Source organism: Artemia franciscana, chromosome 19, assembly GCF_032884065.1.
Source record: "Artemia franciscana chromosome 19, ASM3288406v1, whole genome shotgun sequence".
NCBI classification, from domain to species: Eukaryota; Metazoa; Arthropoda; class Branchiopoda; order Anostraca; family Artemiidae; genus Artemia; species Artemia franciscana.
This window is the reverse complement of record NC_088881.1, coordinates 13,926,098-13,952,675: the sequence shown is the minus strand read 5'-3', so window position 1 is coordinate 13,952,675 and position 26,578 is coordinate 13,926,098. Positions and strand designations below refer to the sequence as shown.

At 35.0% G+C, this 26,578-nt stretch overlaps 1 protein-coding gene across 1 annotated transcript in view; it reads left to right on the top strand.

Annotated features, from left to right (window-relative positions):
• LOC136039083 (PH-interacting protein-like) overlaps window positions 1-26,578 on the top strand; it is a gene marked incomplete in the record, with an annotated part of 52,186 nt that overhangs the window by 11,366 nt on the left and 14,242 nt on the right. The window contains 7 exon segments of the mRNA XM_065722568.1: window positions 7,061-7,221; window positions 8,631-8,807; window positions 11,591-11,748; window positions 14,602-14,718; window positions 15,525-15,725; window positions 21,068-21,198; window positions 26,381-26,576. Coding sequence (XP_065578640.1) covers window positions 7,061-7,221; window positions 8,631-8,807; window positions 11,591-11,748; window positions 14,602-14,718; window positions 15,525-15,725; window positions 21,068-21,198; window positions 26,381-26,576 — 1,141 coding nt within the window.

Sequence of the window (26,578 nt, the reverse complement as noted above, 5' to 3'; positions counted from 1 at the left end):
AGACTTGAAAAAAGTGCATGACGCATCTTTTGGTTTTGGGCAGGACTATTTCAAATTAAGACATTGCTTTTTTAATTAGGGATAACATTTATTGTCTCTTTATCGTCTGGGAGGAAAAAAAGAAGTATAAATACATAGGTTTGTTTGTTTTATTTATGCATGCATTTTGGGGCAATTTTTCCTCTGTGTTCTCAATTTTATATTGTTGTTCTACCATTTTCACCTCCAAGCTGAAATTTTCATGTTCTTGAAAAGAAGCCGTTCCTTTTCAATAAATTACAAAATTTCCTTAACGTTAATAAAAGGGGGAAAGTATCCCCCAAACATATTGCATCCTCAAATTCAACAAATCGAGATCCCTACACCAGAAAATTAAAAGTCATTATATCCAAGATATAAAATTTTATATTTCCCACAAGAAATATTGTTACGGATGCTCCTTTTTATAACAGAGGTCATCGTAATGCACCAGTGGGTCATGATCTGAATCAAATCAAATTTTAGGTCATGAATATCAAAATTTTGGCCAAAGTTTAATTCTCTTACAGTCAAACATGGTTCTTTTTATCAAAGGAATCATATTCCTTTAAATCGAAACGTAACGCCCTTTTTAAGTATCAAAACGGATTGTACCGCAATAAAGTGCTGATTTATACAACAATTGTAAACCTGACTATAGCTAAAACAGTATCAAGGGAATTTTCTGAGATAGTTAATTGGTCTAGGACCATCGAAAAGCTATTTTCAGAGCCTCCCAGTTTCACAGTTTGTCCAAGCCCCAGAATATTCGTCCCGATATATATATATATATATATATATATATATATATATATATATATATATATATATATATATATATATATATATATATATATATATATATATATATATATATATATATATATATATATATATATATATATATATATATATATATATATATATATATATATATAATAAAGTGCTGATTTATACAACAATTGTAAACCTGACTATAGCTAAAACAGTATCAAGGGAATTTTCTGAGATAGTTAATTGGTTTAGGACCATCGAAAAGCTATTTTCAGAGCCTCCCAGTTTCACAGTTTGTCCAAGCCCCAGAATATTCGTCCCGATATATATATATATATATATATATATATATATATATACATATATATATATATATATATATATATATATATATATATATATATATATATATATATATATATATATATATATATATATATATATATATATTTATATATATATATATATATATATATATATATATATATATATATATATATATATATATATATATATATATTTATATATATTTTTATATATATTTATATATATTTATATATATATATATATATATATATATATATATATATATATATATATATATATGTATGTATATATATATATATATATATATATATATATATATGTATATATATATATATATATATATATATATATATATATATATATATATATATATATATATATATATATATATATATATATATATATATATATATAGTTCACATAAAATGAAGGGCTATTATATATTTTTACAAACATTTTATGTATTAGAACTTCGGAGTATAGAGTTTGAATTTGTTAAGCACTAGCTGTTAGGGCTGGGGGGGGGTCAGTAGATCTTTTGGTTTCTAATCTCTAGAGAATTGTCTTTATTCTAATTGTGAAACTTTTTGGGAGCAACCATTTAAAACTAGGGAGATTAAGAGGAGGCTTACCACTAATCTTCCTTCACTTGGAGGACTATATTTCAAATAAGTCTGCAATTCGGAGATTAATGGGGTGACGGGTGAAAGAGACAGGGGGGTTCTTGGAGGAGAAGATTTCCTAATACAGGGCATTAAGGTAGTCCCTAAAATTGGCTGAAGTTCTTTCCAAGTTCCTTTTTATGCAGAAAGTCCTCTATCTCCTTCAAAAGTTCTTTTTTGGGAGCATGGTGTATTTGAAAACTGAAAGCATGATTTATTTGAAACACTCTTAAAATAACGTATCTTCTCAACAAATCTGTTTACACCGACCTCATGGTTACGCTGTCGGAGTTCAGAAAGAAGCAACAAAACGCTGGGATCTTTGTCTATAGCCAAAGTGTCAATTAACTGTTGCAAACATTGAATGCTTATAACGACACAAAATTGGCCTATATTGTGGATGGGATAGGTTGGTTACTTTGCAGTACTCTTCAAGGTTAGAGAGGAACATTGACCTATATTGTGGGTGGGATAGATTGGTCATATTGTGACAACGTTCAAGGATAGGTAATTTCCTGTAGCGTTGTAGGATGACCCACGTCAGTATGAATTGAATTGACTTGTATTCCTACGGCACAAATTATACATTCTTTCCCTCAGGATATTTAATAAACTAATAGCAGGTTGAATGAGTTGAGTACCATTTGGGGAATATTCAGAGAGCAAAAATCTTAATATTTTTCCTGCTGTGTTTGAACCTACTTGTCTTTCAGGTTTCCCAAGTGTATTTGGGAAAGACAATGGGCAACTGCAAATTTTGATGCTCCTGGTTAAATAATGAAGTCGGATAACTGTTTTTTTTTAATGCAAAATATGCAGGAATAATATTAGTTGCAGCATAGGTTTTCACACCTTGAATCAGCCTGCTTCATTGGACGAGTACAAGGAACAAGTTATAGTTTGTCTCAATCTGTTACAGTTTTGATTGTATGGATCTGCTGGGCAACAGTCCTAATGAGAAGAACCATCAGCTAGGAATGGAAGTAAAACTCTTGAGACGCTTTATGTCAAAGATGCAGCATACAAAGCAGAAATCCTATGGGTATCCAAGTCCTTGCAAGCTTCTGTGTCAGCAGCTTCATGTGACAGAATCATTGATGTCTTTGAAGCCATATTCGCAGAAAAGCTACTGCCTTGGATGTTCGTGAGTCTGAAGAAAGCTATGTACATGATAATTGATGTATTTCATCCAAACTGTAAGCAGAATCTTATGGAGGGTATAGGTGATTCTTACTTGGTTCACTGATTGGACAAAACTACAAACAGTGAAGGAAAAAAGAGTGCTTTTCGGTCCTATTTAAGAGATCAAGGCGTGAGCCGCTAACTGGTGACGTCTTTCATGGGACTTTCAACTGGTGAGAAAATTATAAAAAAAAGTATGTCATGCATTTGGAGCCAAATCTTACCTCTTGAAAAATAGGTAGAAATGGTCCTAATATCAATAAAAGGTATGGTTGCAAATGAATGCATTTCAGAAGAAAAGTCTTTAAAAGAGCTTGTGGACATTGGAACGTGTAACATCCATGTTGTGCATAACGCATCCATGAATGGGCTCCAGGAATTTGGCGAGGAGTTATCCGACTGTTGTCATCTTAAGGCATTCTTTTCCTTAGGTGGCCTGTATGATGTGAGGATTTCTTAGAATGCCAGAAAAAGAAAGGCGTCGTCCTTTATAATAGTTTTATGCAGCACGTCCCAACAAGGTATTATGGTCGTCCTGGCTAAGTAGTTGGCGCCCTGGTTTGAGAATTCTTTGTCCATGGGGCACAGGTTCGATCCCAGGCGTAGCCAATTTCAGCCAGAGTCGATGCAGCTGTAAATGGCTACCTGGTGAAATTTGGGGAAGATGAACAGGAAGGGTATGCGAAAGCACAGGATGGTTGGCCCCCAACCCCAATTGAACTTCCTAGCTGAAGGGTCACAAAATGGAGATCAGTACCGCCGGTTTTGACTTTAAGAATCTAGTGTCGTCTTACTTACTTATTAACCTACTTTTACTCCCAACAAGGTGGCTGATATCGGGTCCTGTTCTTTGCCAAGCGATAGATCAGTGGCCGCACTCTTGGAGTTTCTTTTTGCGTTATGGGCAACCGAATAAACATTTGAAGAATGTCGCGTCATCAGAGAAGCACCTCAAGATTGTAAGCTGCCTAAGAAGGAAAGATGTGCTTCCAGAACTCAAATTTCGAATTCATCGTCTAAAATATTTATGAAACTAACAATGGAGCTTCAGAAGAACAGATCCTTTGTGCATGCTTTTTATGTCGAGCTGAAAAACTTTTTGAAAAAATCTCTGACTTTTTTGTGGGACTTCTGAAACCTAACATTATCATGTCTGCTGATGAAATTTCTACGAGTTTGCTAGAGAACTTAGACAGCTATTTGTAGAACACTATTGTAGATGTGTAGGTTGAGCTTGTATTAGGTGGTCAGAAACTCACCTTGGCAGAACTCCATCGAAGGGTGGGAAGGAATTCCAAGGTAGCTGTCGAATACTTTTTCAAGAAGTGCCCCTTCTTTTCTAATAGCCTTCTCAAATTGCTTAGGTGCTTGGATTCCACGAAAAAAAGAGCTAGAAGTATATAGCTAGTGTATAGAAGCAGTCTAGCTAGTCTATAGAAGCAGATATAGCTGTGCTTGCTCGAAAAGCTATTGTAGGAGTAAGTGTCGACGATGTTAGAAGTGAGAACTCAGTAGAATCAACACCGTCACACGTCGACCATTACTGGTATGAAATCTTATCAATGATGGATGGTTTTGGTTGACAAAAGTGTATGCTTTTGTCGAAGATTGTAAAAATTGCGTCGACATTATCGCACAGCAGTACTGACGTAGATAGTTTTTTTTGCTCTCAGGAAGACTTCTTCCATCGAACAGAGTCTCCATGTCAGAAAGAGTGCTGAATGCGAAGCTGTGTGTGATTGACGAATGGAACATATATAGAGGCAAAACTGAAAGGTTCTCTATTCCCAAAGAATTGTCGACTGTGACTAGGTCGGCCTGGTCAAAATACCAAGACTCAGTGGAGATCGAGGCAAAAGAACAAACTACCGAACAAAGCTTTCAAGACAAAAGAAATAAAGGGAGCCGGACCTAGTTGACTTCTCTAACAAAAAGAATGAGCTAGATAGACTTGAGGAATCTTTGTAAGAAAAGTGGGCCTCTGAAAAACAAAACAAGCGATTTTGATGTCCTCTTGAAAGAGACCACTGATCGCCTACAGAGAGCGGGGCTTTCAGTTGGATCCATGGACATCGCCTTGGTCAATTATCTACTAGAGAGTGTCATGAAAACGTGAGAAGACCAAGGAACGAAACAGATGAAAAAGAGCGGGTGGAAAAGGATATGCAAAAAGTGAAATTTGGACCTGATAAGCAAGTTCACCAATCCCTTAAAGAAGTCGAAGAAATGAATGAGTTAGCTTCCAAGCTGAAGTCTTTTAGATTGTTTTTACTTGTTACTAGTCTTGGAGTTGCTTTTCTATTTTTGTTTTAAGTAAACATAAGTGAAAGCTAGAACAGAGAGAAAATGGAAAAGCAAAGACAACTGCCCATCTCCGGTGAAAATGAGCTCCTTCTAAGGCTCATGAATATGATGATTCCTAGGATGACTTGGCCACCGTTTCTAATTCATGAACAAAAAAATGTTTAGACATTGAATAACAATCAAAACCCTGCCCACTCTGGTCCCTATTGGTTCCTTTTTTCATCCCTTAAATTCCTTTGACAGGTCGTCATTTCCCTTTTTTTAATGAGCAGGAACTATGCCGAGCCTTGCTAATATGATTAGCAAGTATTCTTGGCGAGGTCTGTATTCTATATTTATGGAATAATCATTCGGCCTGAAGCCTGAAAGAGCAAACAAAGTAGGTCATAAACATCAACTAACAATTCAACCAATCAGAATACAGACCTCGCCCCGCTCCCCGCGGGGCTCATGGACTAATTCGCTTTGCTCTATAGGTAATATTCACTCGTGAGAATCACTATTCAACCAAATTTGTTTCACCAAGGCCTTCCCATAGCCAAAGAATCTTTTAAAACAAATTTTATCTCGAACTGAAAAACTGTATAATCTCCATTCCGCCGGAAGTCATTTCTTCAAATCACCGAACATAAATTTATTATATTTAACTAATCTATTATATTTAACGTAATATTTAACTAATCGCTCTGATTCACCGATTCACTGGCGAGTTTAAACTCGAAAGTGAAAGTGGATAATTAGCATCTATGGGAGTGTAAGTTTTTTAATTATCTTTCGACTTCCTACTACACAGAAATTACCAGTGATGACTGGAAATGGTATTTAAAATATAATTTCATTCATATTGTACAATCCCAACATTTCTCTCGGCTTCAAAACCCTGCCCACTTTACGCATTTTTAGTTTGCCCCGTGGAGGCAGAGGGTCAACCAGAAATGAATGCGCTTCTAGAATTACCATTTCTAAGTGCTCTAAAGTGGAAACTATGCTGCTTCGCAGCATAGTTTTCAGTTTAGACAGCTTGTGACGAAACTAAACATTTACCCAAAAATAAATTGAATGAATGTAAAGAGCACGCTAAATCCCCGAAGGAACGTCGATTATTCTGTGAAGGGTCTGCCGCCCCCCGGATCGCAGATGTTTATTCTAGAATTTCAACGTGTTAGCGGTGTCAGGTTAATTATTGATAAAGCATAAGTTAAATGGATGATTTTAGAGAACTGCGACAGGACTGAATCGATTGCAAAAAAAAACGTCCGGTGTTAACCATTTGTCCACCCTTAATGCTGAACATACAATCAAATCTACAATTCAGCTGCCATTTCAATGAAAATGTTCGGAAAGTCAAAACTGATCAGGATACAGCTCCATGACATAATGCGTGCAGCTCCAGGTATAATGGGTGGATCTGAATTATGCATTATGCCAATTCAGATTATTTCCTCTTTTTAAAACAGAATCATCAAAGCATTTTCATTATATATAATTAGAGGGTCCGAAATAGAGGCTTCATAGAGAACATTTCACAGTTAGTTACATTTTAAGTTTTGAATCTCCCGATGTCTCTTCTTGAAATGGGAATCTTTGCTCCCATGGCTCATTCTTTTGTCTTTCCTTCAAAACTGGTGAAGATCAAATAAAAAAAAAAAACACCCACACAAAATCTTTAGTTTTTAAATTCTGTTTGTAAATGTAAACACGTCTTTTGAGAAGGTATTTTTTATTTCCCTTCTTGTTCCATTTAAACAGCACAGCTCAAAATACATAATAACTTTTCCTTTTTTTAATTATAGCGTGTTTGCTACGGTCCTCGGAGCTGCTGGGTAACTCATTTAAAAAGGAATTAGTGCCTACTACTTTTTATTCAAAGTTGAAGCTTTGCTCAAGGAACCTTGGTCACTTGTCCGCAGTTTTTTGCGTTCTTTTTGATCGGACAGGAAGATATATATTTACGGTAAGTAATTTTTACTTTTTAACTAGCATTAATGCTTTTCGTAAGTGTGAACTTGAAGAACCTGGCAAAATTTAAATTTAAATATACTTCGTGTATCAAATACATGAAGCATAAATATATACTATTAGAGCCTTTTTCAGTTTCACTGCAAACTATATGTGGGGGAACCAAGTCAGCTCCTATTGCCTGCTTTAAATTTTGTCCGAAATCAAAACTAAACGACTTGCTGCCTATCCCTTTGTGCTCTCTCTGAAGACAACTGTTTTTGAGGGGTGGGGAGGTAGGTTGAGGTTGCTATTTGATAAAAAAAACCTACTGAGCTAATCAAATATTCTCTTTGTATACTCTCTTTGGGCACATATGTAATTTATAATTGTTTCGTTTGTTGATTTGTTTCTGCATTTTACTTATTGTCTTTATTGTTGTCCAGGTACTACTGCTCCCTTTTCGATTTTTGCTTTCCTTTTGGCAGTTTTTATGCTTCATGTCCTAACATTTTATTGCCAGCATTTAGAAAATTAGAAATATAGCTATTGTAACAAGTTTTTTTGGAAACTTGTATCTGTTTTAGGATTAAAAAATTAATTGATTAGAAATTAAATGATGGCGAAGTTTTTCAATGATATACAAAAGAATTGACCTTTGGTAGGAAAACATCTCTTAAGAAATAGGAACTTGCTATTATTCTTACTTTTTTTTTGTTGGTGTATTATTTTGCATATTATATTAGCTTTCTTTTATTTATTTTACCTCTGGAATTCTTGAAAATCTATACAGTTTTAGGGGATAAAAGAGAAATTGATGAAAGAAGCGAGAATAAATCTGCTAGTTTTTGTGCAAGATCTTTACTTTAATTTTTTTTCACTTTCTAGCTTCAGATGTTATTTGTTATTTCTTTTTTTGTAAGTCTTAAAGGTGAGTTGTTTTAGAGGGAGAAAAAGAATTAACGTCGTATTGAGCTTTTTTTCCTTTGTTTAGTTGAAGTAGTTTCATTTTTTGGTTATTTTGGGGTTGTTGTTAATTAAGGTAAATGGCTTAGCGACCCTCGAAATAGTACACTTCATAATATTCTGTAGGTTTAAACTAAACATAAACTATCTTGTAAAGCCATGCTAACTATGAAGCCATAATTATTCCCTTTGATATCAATTAACAGCCGCAACATAGTTTAGGTCAGTTGTTATACCTAGTGATTCGAAATAGGAAAATTTTTGAAAAAAAACTGTTAATGCTGTAACAATTATATAAATGTGTTGCATATTTTCAATTTCAGGCTTTTTTTTGTCAAAAAATCAAAATACACGGTTATAATTAGGAAATTACCAATATTTATCTGATGTTTAGTATTTTGTACTATATGACAGTTCTCATTTTTTGGCGGTCCTTTTAAATTTCCTCTCTTCTTGTAGGGTGCAGATGATTTGCTTGTTAAAGTATGGAGTGCCATAGATGGCCGTCTGCTTTCCACTTTCCGTGGAGCCTCCTCAGAAATAGCGGATTTGGCAGTGAGTTGTGATAACAGACTTCTAGCTGCTGGCAGCTGTGACAAGATAGTTCGGGTTTGGTGTCTTCGCACTGGAGCTCCTGTATGTATTTTTATCTTTTAGTTGGATGAGTTTGTATTGATGATACACCCATTTTACTGATGGTAAACCCATTTAAGAATTGATGTATTTTTAGAAAGGACAGTTAGAGACGCAGGAGTTTATTTAAGAACGAAAAAGAAAATTTCCAAAACTAAAAAAGCTTTAGTGAGAAACTCATGAAACGTCGCTAATTTATTAAAACGTGTACTTTTTAGGGGGCAAGGGGAAAGCGGCTGAATCAGTTTAATTTTAAATTTAGTTGAGTTTATTTTACACTGTAAAATGCTGTTACTATTATAAATTGTTTTCTGCTCTATACGCTAACTATCTTCACTACATATATTTATTCCTAATAGAAATTAATTTTGATCAGTCTGTGAATCTTAAAATGAAAAAAAAAATAATGGATACGGTATTAGACTCTAAAGTTTGAACCGGCGGTACTGGTCGTCGCTTCGAGGCCCTTCAGCCAGGAGGTGGAATTGGGGGTTGGGGGCCAGCCTTCTTGTACTTTCATACACTGTTACTGCTCACTCTCCTTCCGAGTACTCGCTTAGAGCTGGGTTGACTCTGGCTGAGCTTACAAGCCACTGACCTCAGTTCCAAACGAAATAATTGGCCACACCAGGAATCAAACTTCCGCCCCTTGGACAAGGGATTCCAAACCTAGTGTACCAACCAATCGGCTTATCAAATCTTGCCTTGAAAGAAAAAGATAAAAAGGCAAAGGAACTCAATTTCAATAACATGTATTAACATAAATGAGTGAAACTTAAATTGAATATACAAATCTAGCTTGAAATGAACAAAAAGATTTTGGGTTTTGCCTCCTTCTTTCACTACAAAAGTCTAAACCTACTGCGTCATTGGTGGTTACAGTGTTGTCATTGGCACCTTTTGTATGTTTTTTTTTTTTGCTATGATTGTTGATTTAATTTCTGTCCGTTTTGGGTTTCATTTATTCTTCAATAGTAATTTCTGGTTGTTTGAGTTTTTTTGAGATTTTTATTTCTTCTGATCTTAAATTTAATATGGCCTTTACTTTTCTTTATAAAACTTCTTTTTCGAAAAATTTTTTAAATTAACTTCTGTTAATTTTTTATTGCCAAAGTTTCAAGTTTTTAAAAATTTCCTATTTCAATTTTTTTTTATTCCAAAATAAATTGAAAGTTTGGGTAAGAACTTATAAATTAAACTTAATTTTGGATATATAATGATAATAATTGCTGAAAGCTCACCAGGTCAAGATTTTGTTTCACCCAGGCCGGATTTAAAGCTTGACGCCTCTTAGGCCGAAGCGTTTTTGCCGCTCCATTTTTGCAAGGCTCGCGGGGGAATCCCCAGAACTTTTGGAATAGTGAAAGCCGCAGGGCCTAGGGGGCCTATTGGTAAATCCTTGTCTGGTTTCACTTTAATTTTCATTTTATTTTCAATGTTGTAATAAAAACAAAAGAAAATATTTGAATATAATTCCTTCTAGTAAATCCCCAAATACAGAGTAGGTCTTATACTTTTAACGTTATAGAACTTACCGTTAGTTTTTACCGTTTTTACCATTAGTAGAAGTACATAGCCCTTACTTCCTGAAAACAACTGCGGTCTAACAACCATTCCTTAATCCAATCCTCACTTGTGTTTGAGTTCTGTTCTCCCAAATATTATAGAAAGAAAAGGTAAACTAATTTTGCAGATCTTTGCAGCCACTTAAGTAAGAAAATGATAGTTTTAAGTAAGATTATTGGCTATTTAAGTAAGAAATGATACTTTTACCGCTACGGAAACGAGGAGTAGCCATACTCTTGTTTGTAGTGAAGACACTATTCATTAGAAGTACATGACCCCAATTCTTTCGGAAAGAATTGGGGGAAAAAAACTTTCGGAAACTATTTATTAAGTTTTGTTCGTTTTTTCATTGTAAAAAGTTTCAAGTTAAAAAAAACTCCTTGCTTCAAAATGTTTTTTTTTTTGAATATCAAACTTTCATCAAAGTATCAAAACTAGTATCAATGTAAGAATATGTAAGTACCAAAGCATCAAAGTAAAAACGATTTGTGTTAATAAGGTATCAAAGTAACAATAAGCAACTTGCACAACTTTAAGCCTTTGCGCCGTAAATAGAAGTTACCGTGTAAATCACTAAGTCAAGGTATCAAAGTTTATTATTGTTTTAAAAAGTAGAACTATGACATAGAGTCAAACTTTAGCGTAAAGAGCGGGGCGTTACGGATGGGACAATCCCTTTCATAAACGGAGTAATTTCTGTTCGTTTCAAGTTTTAATGTCGCTCCTTACTTGCAGCTATAAAAACTTGTTTTTTTTATTTGATTTCAACGTAGGAAGTTAGTGTTCAAGGATATTTTATTTGTATGTACAATATAAATCAAATCTGACCTTCAGTGGGTAGAATAGCTCTGGTAATGTGAGTATGAACGAAGCCACTGATATTCTCTGGGAAGGGAGGCGTCTAGATGAAGGAGGTAATAGACGAGATTGGGTGACAATTGAATTTTATTCTTTCGAAATACAGCCCTACAATCAACTTCGGAGGCTTTCTCTAAGGGACGGCGAATTTTTAATTTGTACAAAAAGTCATGAACTAAGCGTATAATAACCGCCTTAGGGAAAAACAAGCTATGTTATTATAAGAAGCACATTCATTCTTTGTCGGTAAAACTGTGAGGTATGCCATTTGATGTTGAATATTATAGTATCTTGTTATAGGAGTCTTACAAAATATCAATATGTTTTATATATTAGGCTTTGATATTTTCATGTGTCTTTAGGCAGCTGTTTTGACTGGACATTCTGGCATGATTACTTCAATAAATTTCTGTCCCTCAACCCGAGGTTCTGTTCAATATTTGGCATCAACGAGTTCAGATGGTTCAGCTTCTTTTTGGGAATATTATTATACTTCTGAAGAAGATTTACCGAGATTTTTGTATGTAAATATGTACTTTTTTCATATTTGATTTTTCCTTATAAAAATGGCCTTATAAAAAAGTATTTTTGATCAATTTATGAAAGATTTATTGCTACAAACAATAACATTAGACGTGACAGAGGCTTGGTCAAATAGCAAGTTTTTTTGCAAATAAAATAACGAACAATTACTGGAAAAAGGAGAGAGAGAGAGAGAGAGAGAGAGACTTTGCTAACTAACCAAATAGATTAAGATTGTCATATTGCCATGTTATCCATCCCGAACTGTTATCCACACTCTAGATCCTCCTTTGTCATCAGTTGGCCTGGAACTGAACAGAAACTTAATTTTTTCATACCCATTACCCCTCTGCCACCCTCTCTGGTTACCGCTTGCCTTCTTCAACCTTCATGCGTGAACATTTTTTTTACCATTGATACTACCCAATTTATACTAATTTACCATTGAATTAGATTGGTTCTTTTTGCCGAAAAACCACAGATGCGTTTTAATTGATTTTTTCAGGGATGATTGTATCGAACCAACGGTCCTATAACATCGGAAGAGGGCTCATTTGAAAGAAAATTAAAATTTTTATTGTCCCTTTTATTTTACCAAAACGATTGCATGTTTTTCTGACATTTTAAGTTTTTACACTCTTTTGGTATACCTTGCCCCTCCCCCCGCATTGGAGGCCTAAAAATCATTATTGATCAGATGCAAAACTAAATTCATAATCCAAATAAAACAGAATCCCCCTTTCCCAGTTGACAACTGCTTCTTTGGACACGAAGGACATTTTTTTTTATCCAGGACGATCCCCCCTCTCACGAAAAATTACCTCCAGCTTCCTTCACAATTCCAATCCAGCTGAAAATTCCCGAGAACAACTCCACATATGAAATTGAGTCGGCAAAAAGAAAATAACAGACAAAAGAATTTCATTTAGGATTTTTTTTTTTTCTTATTGTTATTATTTCCGCCAAGGTTTTACTTCGCTGTTTTTATCAAATACATTGGCGGCTGTATTATTTTACACTATTGTGGTGTATCCTCCCCCCAGCCCCCGCCGCCCATTATGACGCCTAAAACCGCTACTGGTCAAATATTAAACCAAGTTATTAATCCGAGCAATTACTTATAAATAATGTACTTCCCGCACTTGTTTTAGATGTAGTCATCTTTGTCAGTTTTTTTCTCCTATTGATTTTTTTTTTTTTGTGATTCTCTCAACAGTCTCAGATTAAAGATATTTAACCCGTTCTAGCCTCGGGTATGTCTCCAACAAGGAGGTGTAAGGTAGGGTTACGTTAAACGGCAGAAACAAAATAAGAATCTAATTTGTTCCATAAATAAATATACAATTAACAATTCGGATTAGCAGGCTGAAAAGTATGGAATACAGAATATACAAGAAGAGCTAAAATTTGAAGTTTGTTCCGAATTTGTCGCTTTTATTCACGATCTGTAACACACCAAAATGTAAAAACACAAAAATAATTGTGGAGGAATAAATTTTAAAAATCTAGAATTTTCAGTCCAGCCAAATGATTTTGAAGTTTTTTTCTTATTTATAGCACTGCCGATTTTTTCAAATTTTCCATTTCTTATGCTCCAGACCTTTTAAAAAAAAGTTACCAGGTTTCACTTAAGTTCTTATTTTCTATTTCCTGGGAATTGAATCTGAAAAAATAAGCTGGCCAAATTTCAGATCCCTTTTCAAAGATCTTTTGTGCTAAGCTTCATTTTGATGACATAGGGGGTGAGAGAGCAATATCTCTTTCCGTAGTATAGAAAAATCAATATTGCAATAAATTTAGCGACTTTCACCTTAACAGTGTAGCGGATTTTTTTTTCCTTTTTTTTTTTAATTAAAGTGCTGTTTGTTTAATTTTTTGTTTACTGTTTTGTTCAAATTTTGTTCTTCCTTTTTCCTTATTTTTTCATTATGTGTTCTTTGGATTATTTTGAACAAAATGGCCATCTCACAATTTTAGTTAGATGTGTTTGGTGAAAAGTGGGGTAGTTGAGGAGGGCGGTTTGTTGTCCCCAATCACTTTTGTCTCTAAATAGGGAACTAGAATTTCTAATTGTCAGCCAAATGAGCCTCCTCTAAAATTTATCCAACCATCCTTTCCATAGAAACCTCAAATAACTTGTAACACTTGTCCCCAAGACCTGGGGATGTGTTTCAACTCTTAAATCCTTGTCATATGATCTTTGGACTATTTTGGATAAAACGGGTTTCTCAAAATTTCTGTTAGATTCATTTTGGGAAAATATTACGTGTGTGAGGGGTGGGGGATAGCTGCCCCGACCGTTTTAACTTTTAAAAAGGTCACTAGAATTTCAAATTTCCATGCCAATGAGCCTCCTCATTTAGAACAAATAGACTATTTGTTCTAAAAAAAAACAAAAAAAAAACTTTATATTCCTCCAGGGCATAACTTACAACCCTTGCCCTGAGGGCTATAGGGGAGAGAGCTGTACCCTCACAGACATAATTTTCGGATATTTCAACTAAGCAGAACAAAATAGTATCTGTTGAAGTGTTGTAGTATTGAAGGTAAAATTTCATTGGATGTGTTTGGGAAACGATGGGCGTGGGGGTGGCCATTTACCCTCTAGTCACTTTCGACTATTAAAAAGGGCACTGGAACTTTCGATTTGCAGTTGAATGAGCCATTTTCGAAGTGTTTATGACAACTCCTTCTTTATGAAGTACCCTGATGAAAATAAACAAAAAAAAAACAAATGTTAGTTCTTTATTTAGGCAGTGCTATTGCACTGCCTGTTATCTGCTTTATAAAAGTTTTGTTATTTTCAGACCGTCTCAGATCTTCATAAGCTTTTGCTATCTTTTTATTTTAGACCCCGACCACACAAGTTTTGCGAGAGATTAAGGCCAGGTCAGTGCCAAATGTTGTGTACATCATTTAGTCCTGGTGGTAATTTTATGGCTGCTGGCTGTGGGGATCATCACGTCAGGTTAGTTTGATATCACTTCGCCTCTCATTTTTTTCAAGAGAAACTGATCTTATTTTTGTTTTCTGATTTTTGTTTTTAAAGGAAACGCAGCTATTTGTATTCTTTTCAGCCTCTTTTCTTATACGCGTCTTAAATAGCTGCGTCTACCAGCTCAGACAGCGTTTTTTTTTTTTTTTTTTTTTTTTTTTTTTTTTTTTTTTTTTTTTTTTTTTTTTTTTTTTTTTTTTTTTTTTTTTTTTTTTTTTACTGGGATGTCTGGTCATGGTTCAGTCACTTTATATTTATGAAAACGTTTATGAAGTTGTGCTTGTTCAACGCATGCCAGAATAAAAAAAATTAAAAATAAATCGATCCTCCAAGATACTCATTGTAAAGGTGCTCTTTTACGTCGATTATGTTCCATCAGTGCATGATACTAGGAGGCCTCAGTTAAAGCAGAATAGGTAGATATTCTGGCTGCAGCACATCTTTGCTATGACTGGTAAACTCTTCTTCATTAACGGCGTGAATGTCTTCAGACACAAAAGGATCGGAGGTATAAAATGCAGACGTTTGTTAGATTGGCGAAATGTCTAAACTGTAATTATTTGTCATTACTATCTCCTGAAAAATCCTCATTTCTTATAAACATTTTGTTGGCAAATTAATCTTATTCATAAGGGATTCCTACGGGGATACTTTAAAACATACTAGGGGATACCTTTTGAGATCTCTTGAACATACTTAATTTTACTATAGATTTTGTAAATTAATGCTAGGGGAGCATTAATTCGCAACAGTATTTGAATTCTAATTTTCGTTTCTAGAGTATATTTTATGCATGGTAAAGAAGGCCCTGAAAGAATATTAGAAATTGAAGCGCATGTTGATAGAGTTGATAGCATTCAATGGGCTGATCGGGGACTGAAGTTCATATCAGGGAGTAAGGATGGTACAGCTATCGTCTGGACTTTTGAAAACCAAGAATGGAGATCGGTTCGGCTGAAAATGACAACTCAGTTACCAGGGTAAGTTTTTTTTTTTTTTTTTTTTTGTATTTTTGATTGAAAATAAGAATGAGCCAATCCTCATGCTATTTAACGACGACAAAATTCCCCGTGAAATCATTTGGATTGTAATTTGATCCGAATTTTTTTTTATTGTCATTTTTTGTCATTTTTAAACTGAGTTTACCTGAAGCAAAATTCTCCAAAAGCCTTAAATTAAAAATTCAATTAAAATTTAAAATTCCCCATGAAATCCTTTGGATCGTAATTTGATCAGAGTTTTAAAAAATGTTATTGTTAAAATGAGTTTACTTGAAGCAAAATTTTTCAAGAGCCTAACCTTCACTGTTTTGACTATGTAGACCACAAAAGGGGCAAAAGAATTGATAAAGGATGGTCCAATAATGGACCAAAGTCTTAAAAGCTCCTGAAGAGAAATTCTAAAATGCCGGAGTTTTGAATTGGATGGGATGGAGGTGGAAAGCTCTTGTGTATTTGCCTCAGATCTCTGAACATTTCAAAAGTACCGACGGCAGTTTTGCCGGTATTTCGTTGCCTCCCTCCCTTCGCATGGGCCTTCGGGCTTTGCCAATAATGCTCTTTGGCCTTATGTGTTCATGTAAAATAAAGCCGAGTTTCATCTTCCTCTGCTTGCTTAGCTAGCTATGGTCGGCAGTTCAGGCATTTGGCCCTCACAGGCATGTTACATTTACATTTTTTTTTAAATTCTTGGGTTTTTATCCCACAATACCCAGTATTGGGATTCTGAAATTATCATTACAAAATTTTCATAATCCCATCTTCATTGGTTTAACTTATTTTTTAGTGCAAAGAAAAAAGAATGCACAAGCGGACAGGTTTGGTTTTGCATTAATATGTCTGTACACATACAGCCGAACTGTAGGCGTTGCTTGGCAATCTGTATAATGTTTTATATATTTCGGTATCACATATTTATTTCTCTATACTTTCCCTCGCCCCCTCTTGAACTTCTGGAATTTTTGCTGCAAAAGGAAATAAGTATCAAAATAGTAGATGGTCTAATTTAGTCCCGCTTGTCAAAGTAGAATGGATTGATGCTCTTTTGGCAATACGGGTCAGGAGACCTATTCGCTCTGCCGTAAGGGTAGTGCGACATGCTTTCTACCTGTTCCTGTAAAAAGGGGCCACCACAAGAAATGTTGTTTCGACGCTCTGTGTGCCGCCAATGGCTCTGAAGGATCTTTATCCCATCTTAATTTAGACTTAGTGTTCCCCGATACAAGAAAATGCGAGGAAGTTAAAGGTAATAGATACGCATATATATTTGGATACGGATATCTTCGCTCCTCTTCCCCTCCCCTTCTCGATCTTTTCCTGCGAGAGATAGTTAAATAGGCTAAAAAGTCTTTGAACAAAACATGATATATTACTATACCGTATCTCTTCATGTCCTCTCCCCAGACAGGGCCACAATTGCAATATTTCTGCCCAATTATATTCCCATCCGTTCCTTCCTAATGTAAAAGAAAAAATATTAATAAAACATAAAAAAAAAGTTGTTGCATCCTTAATCGAACCGGAGACCTGTGTTCAAAGCAGATAAGATAATTGTCACACTGTGTAACCGAGCAAACAGATAATTAAACTGAAATTCGTATTGAAAAAAATTGAGACAGTTCAGAGTAATAATGACATGTTACAATTCAGGACAATTCATGTGACAATAGCTCTCTCTATGGGTTGTTTTTAGCCTCCCTCCATTTGATTCGCTTGCTATGGCTGGTGGCTGGATCTTCAGCCCCTGCGGCTAGGCCATTACTTTGCGAAGGTGCGGCTTGGCCCTCACTTATATTAGTCGGGATTTCAGACCGTTAGCGCTCGCAAGTAAGACCTTGCTTTGCTCGTCTTGCTGTGGTTGGAAGTCCAAGCGTCCCACATTTCTCCAGTTACGGGGGACGTTGGCTAGGTGACACCTGGGGTTTTAAATGAATGAGGCACTGCAGAATGTGTGTCGTCCCACTCTGCTTGTTTCCCTAAATGTGGATGGCCGTTTAGTCTTTACGGCGTTTTATCCTTGTGTCATTTCGCTTAGATCTGCCTTATACATGTTCGCTTTTTACTAGATTACCCTCATAGAGAGGAGTAAAACAATAATACATATGTCAAACTACAACGAAAGACACAAAATTACGGAAAAGACACATTACGTGTCACAATTACGACAACATTACGGTGTGAAAAATAAGCACAAGTCCTAGATACACGATTAACTTAACCGAAACGGAACCGCTCTCTTTGGGGGGGGGGGTAGTTATGAAAAATTAGAAAAAACAGGGTATTTTAACTTACGAAGTAGTGATCGGATCTTAATGAAATTTCATATTTAGAAAGACCTCGTAATTTAAATTGCTTATTTTATATCTCGACCGGGTCCAGTGCCATTAGGAGAGTTGGAGGGGGAACCGGAAATCATAGAAAACGCTTAGAGTGGAGAGATCAGGATGAAACTTTATGGAAAGAATAACCACAAGTCCTAGATACGTGATTTACATAAGTGGACCGGATCCGCTCTCTTTGGGGGAGTTGGTAGGGACCTAATTCGGAAAAATTAGAAAAACTGTGGCATTTTTAACTTACGAACGGGCGATTTGATCCTAATGAAATTTGATATCTAGAAGGACTTTGTGTCTCAGAGCTCTTATTTTAAATCCTGACCGGATCCGGTGACACTGGGGGAGTTGGAGGAGGAAACTGGAAATCTTGAAAAACGCTTCGAGTGCAGAGATCGTGATGATACTTGGTGGGAAGAATAAGCAAATGTCCTAGATACGTGATTGACAAGACCAGACCAAAATCGGCTCCCTTTGGGGGAGTTGGGGGGGGTAATTCGGAAAAAATAGAAAAAATGAGTTATTTGTTACTTACAAACGGGTTATCAGATCCTAGTGAAATTTGATGTTTTGACGGATTTTGAGCTTTAGAGCTCTTATTTTAGATCCTGACCAGATCCGGTGATATTGAGGGGAGAGTTGAAGGGGTAAACCGGAAATCTTGGAAAACGTGAAAATAGAGGTATCTTTATCTTACGAATGGGTGCTCGGATCTTAATGAAACTTGATGTATAGAAAGATCATCTGTCTCAGATGTTCCATTTTCAATTCGAATCAGATCGAGGAAAGTATGGGGTTGGAGGGGGGAAACAGAAATCCTGGAAACCGGAAATCTTGGAAAACGGCAAGAGTGGAGAGATGAAACTTGATGGGAAGAATAAGCACAAGTTCTAGATACGTGATTGACATAACTGGACCGGATCCGCTCTCTTTGGGAGCTGGGGGGATTTCCAGTGCTTTGGTAAGTTCGGTGTTTCTGGACGTGCTAGGGCGATGAAAATTGATTGGCGTGTCAGGGACCTGCACAAATAGACTTGATAACAGTCGTTTCCCCGATTGGACCATCTGGAGGGAGAGGAAAAAATGAGGTATTTTTAACTTACGAATGAGTGATCGGATCTTAATGAAATTTGATATTTTGAAGGACCTCGTGTCTCAGAGGTCTTATTTTAAATCTCGACCGTATCCGGTGATATTGGAGGGAGTTGGAGGGGAAACGGGTTGGGAAATGCTTGAGTGGAGAGATCAGGATGAAACTTGGTGGGAAAAATAAGCACAAGTCCAAGATGCATTATTGACATAACCGGACTGGGTCCGCTCTCTTGTGAGGGGTGGGAGGGGGTGATGCTAATTCGGAAATTTCAGAAAAATTGAGGTATTTTTAACTTACGAACGGGTGACCGGGTCTTAATGAAATTTGATATTTATGAGGAATCACGTCTCAGAGCGCTTTTTTTTAAATCCCTACCAGATCTGGTGACATTGGGGGGAGTTGGAGAGAAAAACAGGAAATCTCGGAAAAAGCTTAGATTGGAGAGATCGTTATGAAGCTTGGTGGGTAGAATAAGCAAGTGTCGTAGATATATCATTCACGTAACCGGACTGGATTCGCTCTCTTTGGGGAGTTAGAGGGGGGTCCAGTGCTTTGGTGAGTTCGGTGCTTCTGGACGTGTTAGGACGATGAAAATTGGAAGGCGTGTCAGGGACCTGTACAAATTGACTTGATAAACTTGTTTTTCCAGATTCGAGCATGTGGCTGAAGGGAGAGGAAAAATTAGAAAATGAGGTATTTTTAACTTACGAGTGGGTGATCGGATCTTAATGAGTTTTATGTTTAGAAGGACCTCGTGTCTCAGAGCTTTTATTTTAAATCTTGACCGGCATTAAGCCTCTGATTTCTTTTAAATAAATTTATTGATTCTTAGAATTTTGCTAGAGCTAATGCCATATGAGCTCTTGTCTCTTGGTTCTTCTGGCGTCGTCACAAGTGCCATATGAGCTCTTAGCTTTTGTTTTAATTTGCGATAACAAAAAAATTGTCTGACGATCTGGAAATAGTTGTTGGTTAGAACTATTGACATTTTTCCAAAGCAACTTACAGAGCTGAAATGGGTTTGTGAGTGGTTTGCTTTAGTATTCAACTGTTTTTTGTGTTGTTTGTGTATCATTGTGGCTCACCTGGTTTTTGGAATTAATTTCACTCAACCGTAAAAAAAACTAGTTTTAAATTCGAGGAAATCTACAACTGGTAGACAGGGAAATAAAGATTTCACCACTTATCTTATTTTTGAGAAACCCTATTATCATTGGTCTGAGAGACGATGTTTGTTTTTTCTTATTCCTTTTTTTATATCTACTCGATGATTTTTTTTAAATTTACTGTTCTGTACTTACCTTATCTATTATCTATAATCTATAGTCTATAAATCAGTTCGGTATGATTGGTTTTACACCTTTTCTTTTTTCGTTGTACGTTATCCTTTTAGGTCAGAAAAATCATTGCTCTGGATCTAACTTATAGGATTTTGTCACGAAAAAAAAACTAATAGCACTGAAATAGACTTAAACAATTGAGTTGCAGACTCTACAATTGTGTAAACAATTAAGAAATGCACCCTATTAATTAAACAATTAAGCCCCCTATTGAGTTGATGTAAAATTTAAGACCAAGATGGAGTGTTCTTTTTTTCATCTTTGAATAGCAAAGTTGTATTTTATAACTTTGTAAAAAAAATGAATAGCACCGAAATAGACTGAAATAATTGAGTTGAAGACTTAAAAATTAAGGAAACAATTAAGCAATTAAGCACCCCATTAATCAAGCAAATAAGCACCTTATTGAGTGGAAGTAAAATTTAAGGCAAAGATGCAGTTTTCTTTTTTTTTTATCTTTGAATTGTAAAGCTGTATTTACAACTTTGTAAAAAGAAAAGTCTTCTTAATCTCTAAATAATTGGAATGTTGCATTTTAATTTCTGTATTAAAATTCAGAGCTGCAGATTCTGAAGAGGAAAATCGACCGTGTCGTTTGAAAGTAAGCATGGTGGCATGGATCGATAACAATAATCGAGTCGTTACTGCAGCTAGTGACCTGTCCTTGAAAGTCTGGGACGCCAAATCAGGTAAGGTTTATGTAAAGTCATTCACTTTTTAATTATATATTTATATTTATTTTTGTTCATTATTCGTTTAGGTTATTATCACGAGAGTCCTGGGAAAAAGAAAAGATGAATTTATTTATCAGGGTTTCAAAGTTTAGTCAGGTTTGCTTTATGAACCCGATAAAATTTTAATTAAAAAAAGGAGAAAAACAAACTTAAATTGCACTGCTCTGCGCCAAAAGGCACTTTGAGTCCCATAACCATAAAAGGTTTTTTCACTATCATTCAATGCGGCTCCTTCTTTACTCTTTGCCTGCTGTAATAATTTATGTAATATCTGTAATTATGTAATTACCTAGTCTAATTATGTAATTATGTAATTACAATTATATAATTAAATAATGTAATTATGTAATATCTTTGTCTGCTGTAATAATTTATGTAATATCTCTTAACCTTACATTTTGCTTTTGCTTTTATATATTGTAATCTCCTATGCAGATTTGCCTATTACTAAAGCAGGAACGAAATCATCACAGTGCCTCTATTCTATCTTTTCTATTCTTATTGTTTTTATCTTCTCTCTATTCTATCTATACTGTTCGAATCAACCTAGGAGAATTCTATTATTCATACCGTTGAACACTTTATAATACCAAGAAAAATGAAAGCTGGCATAAGCTCCTGGTCCAGTCCCTTGCTGGTAAATATACTTGATGACTTCAATGCATCTTGAGGTGATTTTCCTTGTCCTGAGTCCAAATTATCGTTGGTTTAGCAGTTCCTTCGTTTCGAGAAAATGGTGAAGTCGAATCTTCGTAACTTCTTTAAAGACTTTGGGAAACATCAAGAGAAGTGAGTAGGGTGGAAAGTTTGATGGATCATCTTGAAGACCATATTAATGAAAATTATATATTAAATGCAAGGTTAAATTTTTCGAACTTGTCATTTTAAGAAATTCTTCGAGTTATTACAAGCATTTTCTCTACTTTTGGCTGGAAAAGGAAGAAAACAGAATGCTTTTTGACATGTGGAACAAAACTTCTCCTGGAACAAAACCATGTCTGTCTGCACGAAAATGCAAGGTTAAATTTTTAAACTTGCCATTTTAAGAAATTCTTCCAATTATTACAAGCATTTTCTCTACTTTTGGCTGGAAAAAGATGAAAAAAGAATGCTTTTGACATGAATGTGTGTTTTTCTTTATCTGATAGGTGGAGTGTCACTTTGAAGATGTTTTATATGAAACAAAACATTTTGAAGGATTCATTATGTTACTTCGATTTTGCGAAAAAAGAAACGATTCTGACTTCTCCTAGAACACAACCATGTCTGTCTTAGGTTTTGCTGATGTTTGGTCATTGTGAATTTAAAGAATGTTAAGGTGTCACTTTTTGGATATTAAATAAAAAAAAGTTTTTTTTTAACTGAAAGTAAGGAGCGACATTAAAAATTTAAACGAGCAGAAATTATCCCGTATATGAAAGGGGCTGTTGCTTCTTCAACGCCCTGCTCTTTACGCTAAAGTTTTTACTGTTTTAAAAAGTAGAGTTGAGAGAAAGTATATGAAAGGGGCTGTTCCCTCTTCAACACCCTGCTCTTTACGCTAAAGTTTTACTCTTTCTCTCAACTCTAATTTTTAAAACAGTAATAACTACTTTAGCGTAAAGAGTGAGGTATTAGGACGAGGTGGACCCCTTATATGCGTAATATTTTCTGTTCGTTTTAAGTTTTAATGCTACTCCTTGCTTTTAGTTGAAAAAACTTTTTCATATTTTTTTTTCATTGTTTTTTTAATCATGCTGGAAAATAGTGCGCCCCCTTCATGGGAATCTTCTCCTCCATGACAAATTCCTTCATGGAGAGTTTCCCCCACATAACCCCCTCTTCCAACCCCTCCTCCCAACCAAAAATCCCCCTGATAACGTCTGTACACGTTCCCAATAACCATTACTATATGCACACACTGGTGAAGGTTTGTAACTTGCAGCCCGTCCCACGGGGACTGTGGGGGAGTAAGTCGTCCCCAAAGACATAGTTATAAGGTTTTTTGACTATGCTGAATGAAATGGCTATCTCAGAATTTCGATCCGACGACTTTGGGAAAAAAATGAGCGTGGGAGGGGGCCTAGGTGCCCTCCAATTTTTTGGCAACTTAAAAAGGGTACTAGAACTTTTCATTTCCGTTCGAACGAGACCTCTCGCAAAATTCTAGGGCCACTGGTTCGATACGATCACCCCTGGGAAGAAGAAAAAAAAACAACAAACAAACAGACAAAAAAAAATCCGTGATTTGTCTTCTGGCAAAAAATACAAAATTCCACATTTTTGTAGATAGGAGCTTAGAACTTGTACAGTAGGGTTCTCTGATACGTTGAATCTGACGGTGTGATGTTCGTTAAGATTCTATGACTTTTAGGGGGGTTTTCCCCCTATTTTTTAAAATAGGGCAAATTTTCTCAGGCTCGTAACTTTTGATGGGTTGGACTAAACTTGATGAAACTTATATATATAAAATCAGCATTAAAATGCAATTCTTTTGATGTAATTATTGGTTTTAAAATTCCGTTTTTTAGAGTTTTGGTTACTATTGAGCCGGGTCACTCCTTACTACAGTTCGTTACCACGAACTGTTTGGTATTTATTTTCTATTTTAATCTATTTTCAGGGAATGGTTTACTATAAGTTTTAGGTCAGGAGTAAAGATAAATCAAGCGGTCTGTTTTTCAAAGGAGAAGGGGTTAAGATAGCCAAGTAGAAATTGTTCGGATTTTAAAGTAGAAAAACATTTCTTATGTGTCTTGGTCAAAAATTAAATTTGGGCCATATATATATATATATATATATATATATATATATATATATATATATATATATATATATATATATATATATATATGTGTGTGTGTGTGTGTAGGTTTGAAAGAGAAGCGACTTACCATGTAAAATCGTTGACTCATTAAGCATTAAATTGAAGAATGTTCTCAGAAAATAATATAACAAAGAACACATTGCCTTTTCATCATACAAAATATAAGAAAACTATAAGAAATTTTCTGAAGACAGGGAATAAAACATAGAATACAACCCAGTGATTATTTTGGCTATTCAACTAACTGTCGTCTTTAGCGAAATATAATTTAACTATAAAGATTCTATGGACATTTTTATGTATTCAGTGATTTTAATTTTATCAATATTTCATCGGTGGGTTTCTGGGGGATTTAGTTCCTTATTGGTTTATTCATTTTATATTATATTTCGCTAAAACTAAATGCTATTGCTATTTCGCTAAATGCTATTAGTCATATATCTTCTTAAATATTTCTTAACTAATTCTTCTTTTCTTCTTATACTTTATATCTTAGAAAAATGCCATTGAAGAGTATTTGTTTTGTACCCTTCTTGAATTACAGACTTTAGTCAAGTAGTTCACGCACAGTGCGTGCAAAATAGGATGAGAACCCATCTCCTGAAAATAGAATTTTAGGTTTTGCTATTGTTCCTGTGGCCTTGGGAAAATTGTATCTTTTAACATATCTAAGTACAGAGATTGATCAACGGTTGCATAAAGAACTATAGGCCAAGAAACCCTTTGCAAGAAAGCCCAATCCATGCTAATAATCCAAGTGGATTGAGCTGTTTTTCAATAGTAATCTTAGGGCTTTCGGTCCTAAACTAAGCACAGTTGTGTTGATTGACGGCACTTCCTAATTTAGGTTTGCTCCGTTAGACTATACATTGTTTTTTCTTTTTTTTTTGGAATGCAGTCACCCTCAAGTTTAGTACATTTCCAGAAATTGTCATCGAGGATCCAAGTCGTCTTCTAATAAACCATGTATGTATCGAGATGTGAACATTTTTAGTTCTTCACAATTTATCAAGTGCCCAAAAATACATGCTCGTTATTAAGGTCAAGAGAGACCCACTTTTTTTTTTTCTTTTTTTTTTTTGTACGGGCTCTGTGAATGAGTGAGCAACTTCCAGTTCCCTTTCTTGCGCCGTTACTGTAATTAATTAATCACTTCTCGCCATCTTGTGGATACTTTCTTCTGTTCAAATTCGTCGCGTAGTCGGTAGATCCTGAGCCTTGTCGAAGGATGTGTTACAAATATTTTGATCCAGTCTTCTCTTACACATTTACTATTTTTTGTCTTCCAGTGTTGTTTCAATATCTATTTCTGCTCTTTGTCTGTCATGTTTAAATTGAACATTTAACTGGAAGAATAAAAAGGAATTATTAGAAGTTTGTAGGCTACTTCCTGAATTAAGTAAAATTAATTTTTGATTGAAAGGAAATATTTTTGTCACATTTGTTTGTTTGTATGATCAATGCAGTGAACATATCCGTGTTTTATCTTCTTCTTTTTTTTTCATCGTCGTAGACCTAGTTTTGCAGCCCTCTATAGCAGGTATTTGGCTATAAAAAAAACGGTGGAAAGAAAATTTACATGCGTTAGAGACCTTTGAAAAGAATTACATGATAGTCGAAAATTATTCTAATGTTAACAAAATGTATGTTGTAGAAGAATGACTATTGCATTACGATTTCTTAAGAAAAAAAGCTGCCTTGATACAATCAAATATTATTGTATGTTGCTTATGATTTCGATTTCAGCTTCATGACCTGTGAGTTTTCAAGAAATTTCAAGATAACGCTTTATCCATAAATTGAACGGATTGTTGTCTGCCAATGGAAAATTGTATTGTCAATGACATTACCCCTTAAAATGAAAATTTTCAATGAAAATAACTCCAAAAACGGTATTGGTCAAAATCTAGGAGCTCCCACACTTGTACAATTAACGCGACGTGTCAAAGTAAAAGTTTCATTTTACTACAAATACCGCATGGATTTGGATTATTTTTCTTAGTTACTATTCATGTACTTTTCTGTTGATTCGTTTTTTTTTTTGTTTTTTTTGTGTTTTTGTTTTTTTTTTTTGGCTGTTACTTTGATTAATGGCAAAGCAAGGTTTATAAGGAAAAAAAGAGTAAAGAGTTTAATTGAAGATTTCAAATTTTTTTTAAATTTGAATGGATTCATTGAAAAGTTTGTACGGTAATGTCAAAAAAATTAAGAAACTGAAAGCACCAAATTAGTTGGAAAAGCCAATAAACTATAAGTTTGTATAGGCTAACCGCGTCGATAATTTGATGTAGAATCTTTTTGAGGAAATTATTGTTGATTCATTGATTGTAGGTCAACTTTTAAGCATCCTTCGGGGTCACGAAGATGAAGCTTTTGTTTTGGAACCTCATCCAACAGATCCAAGAATCCTTTTAAGTGCTGGTCACGACGGAAAGGTGATAATATGGGATGTTGAACGTTATCAATCCCTGAAGATATTTACGAATTTCATCGAAGGTCAGGGACATGGCGCTGTTTACGATGCTAAGT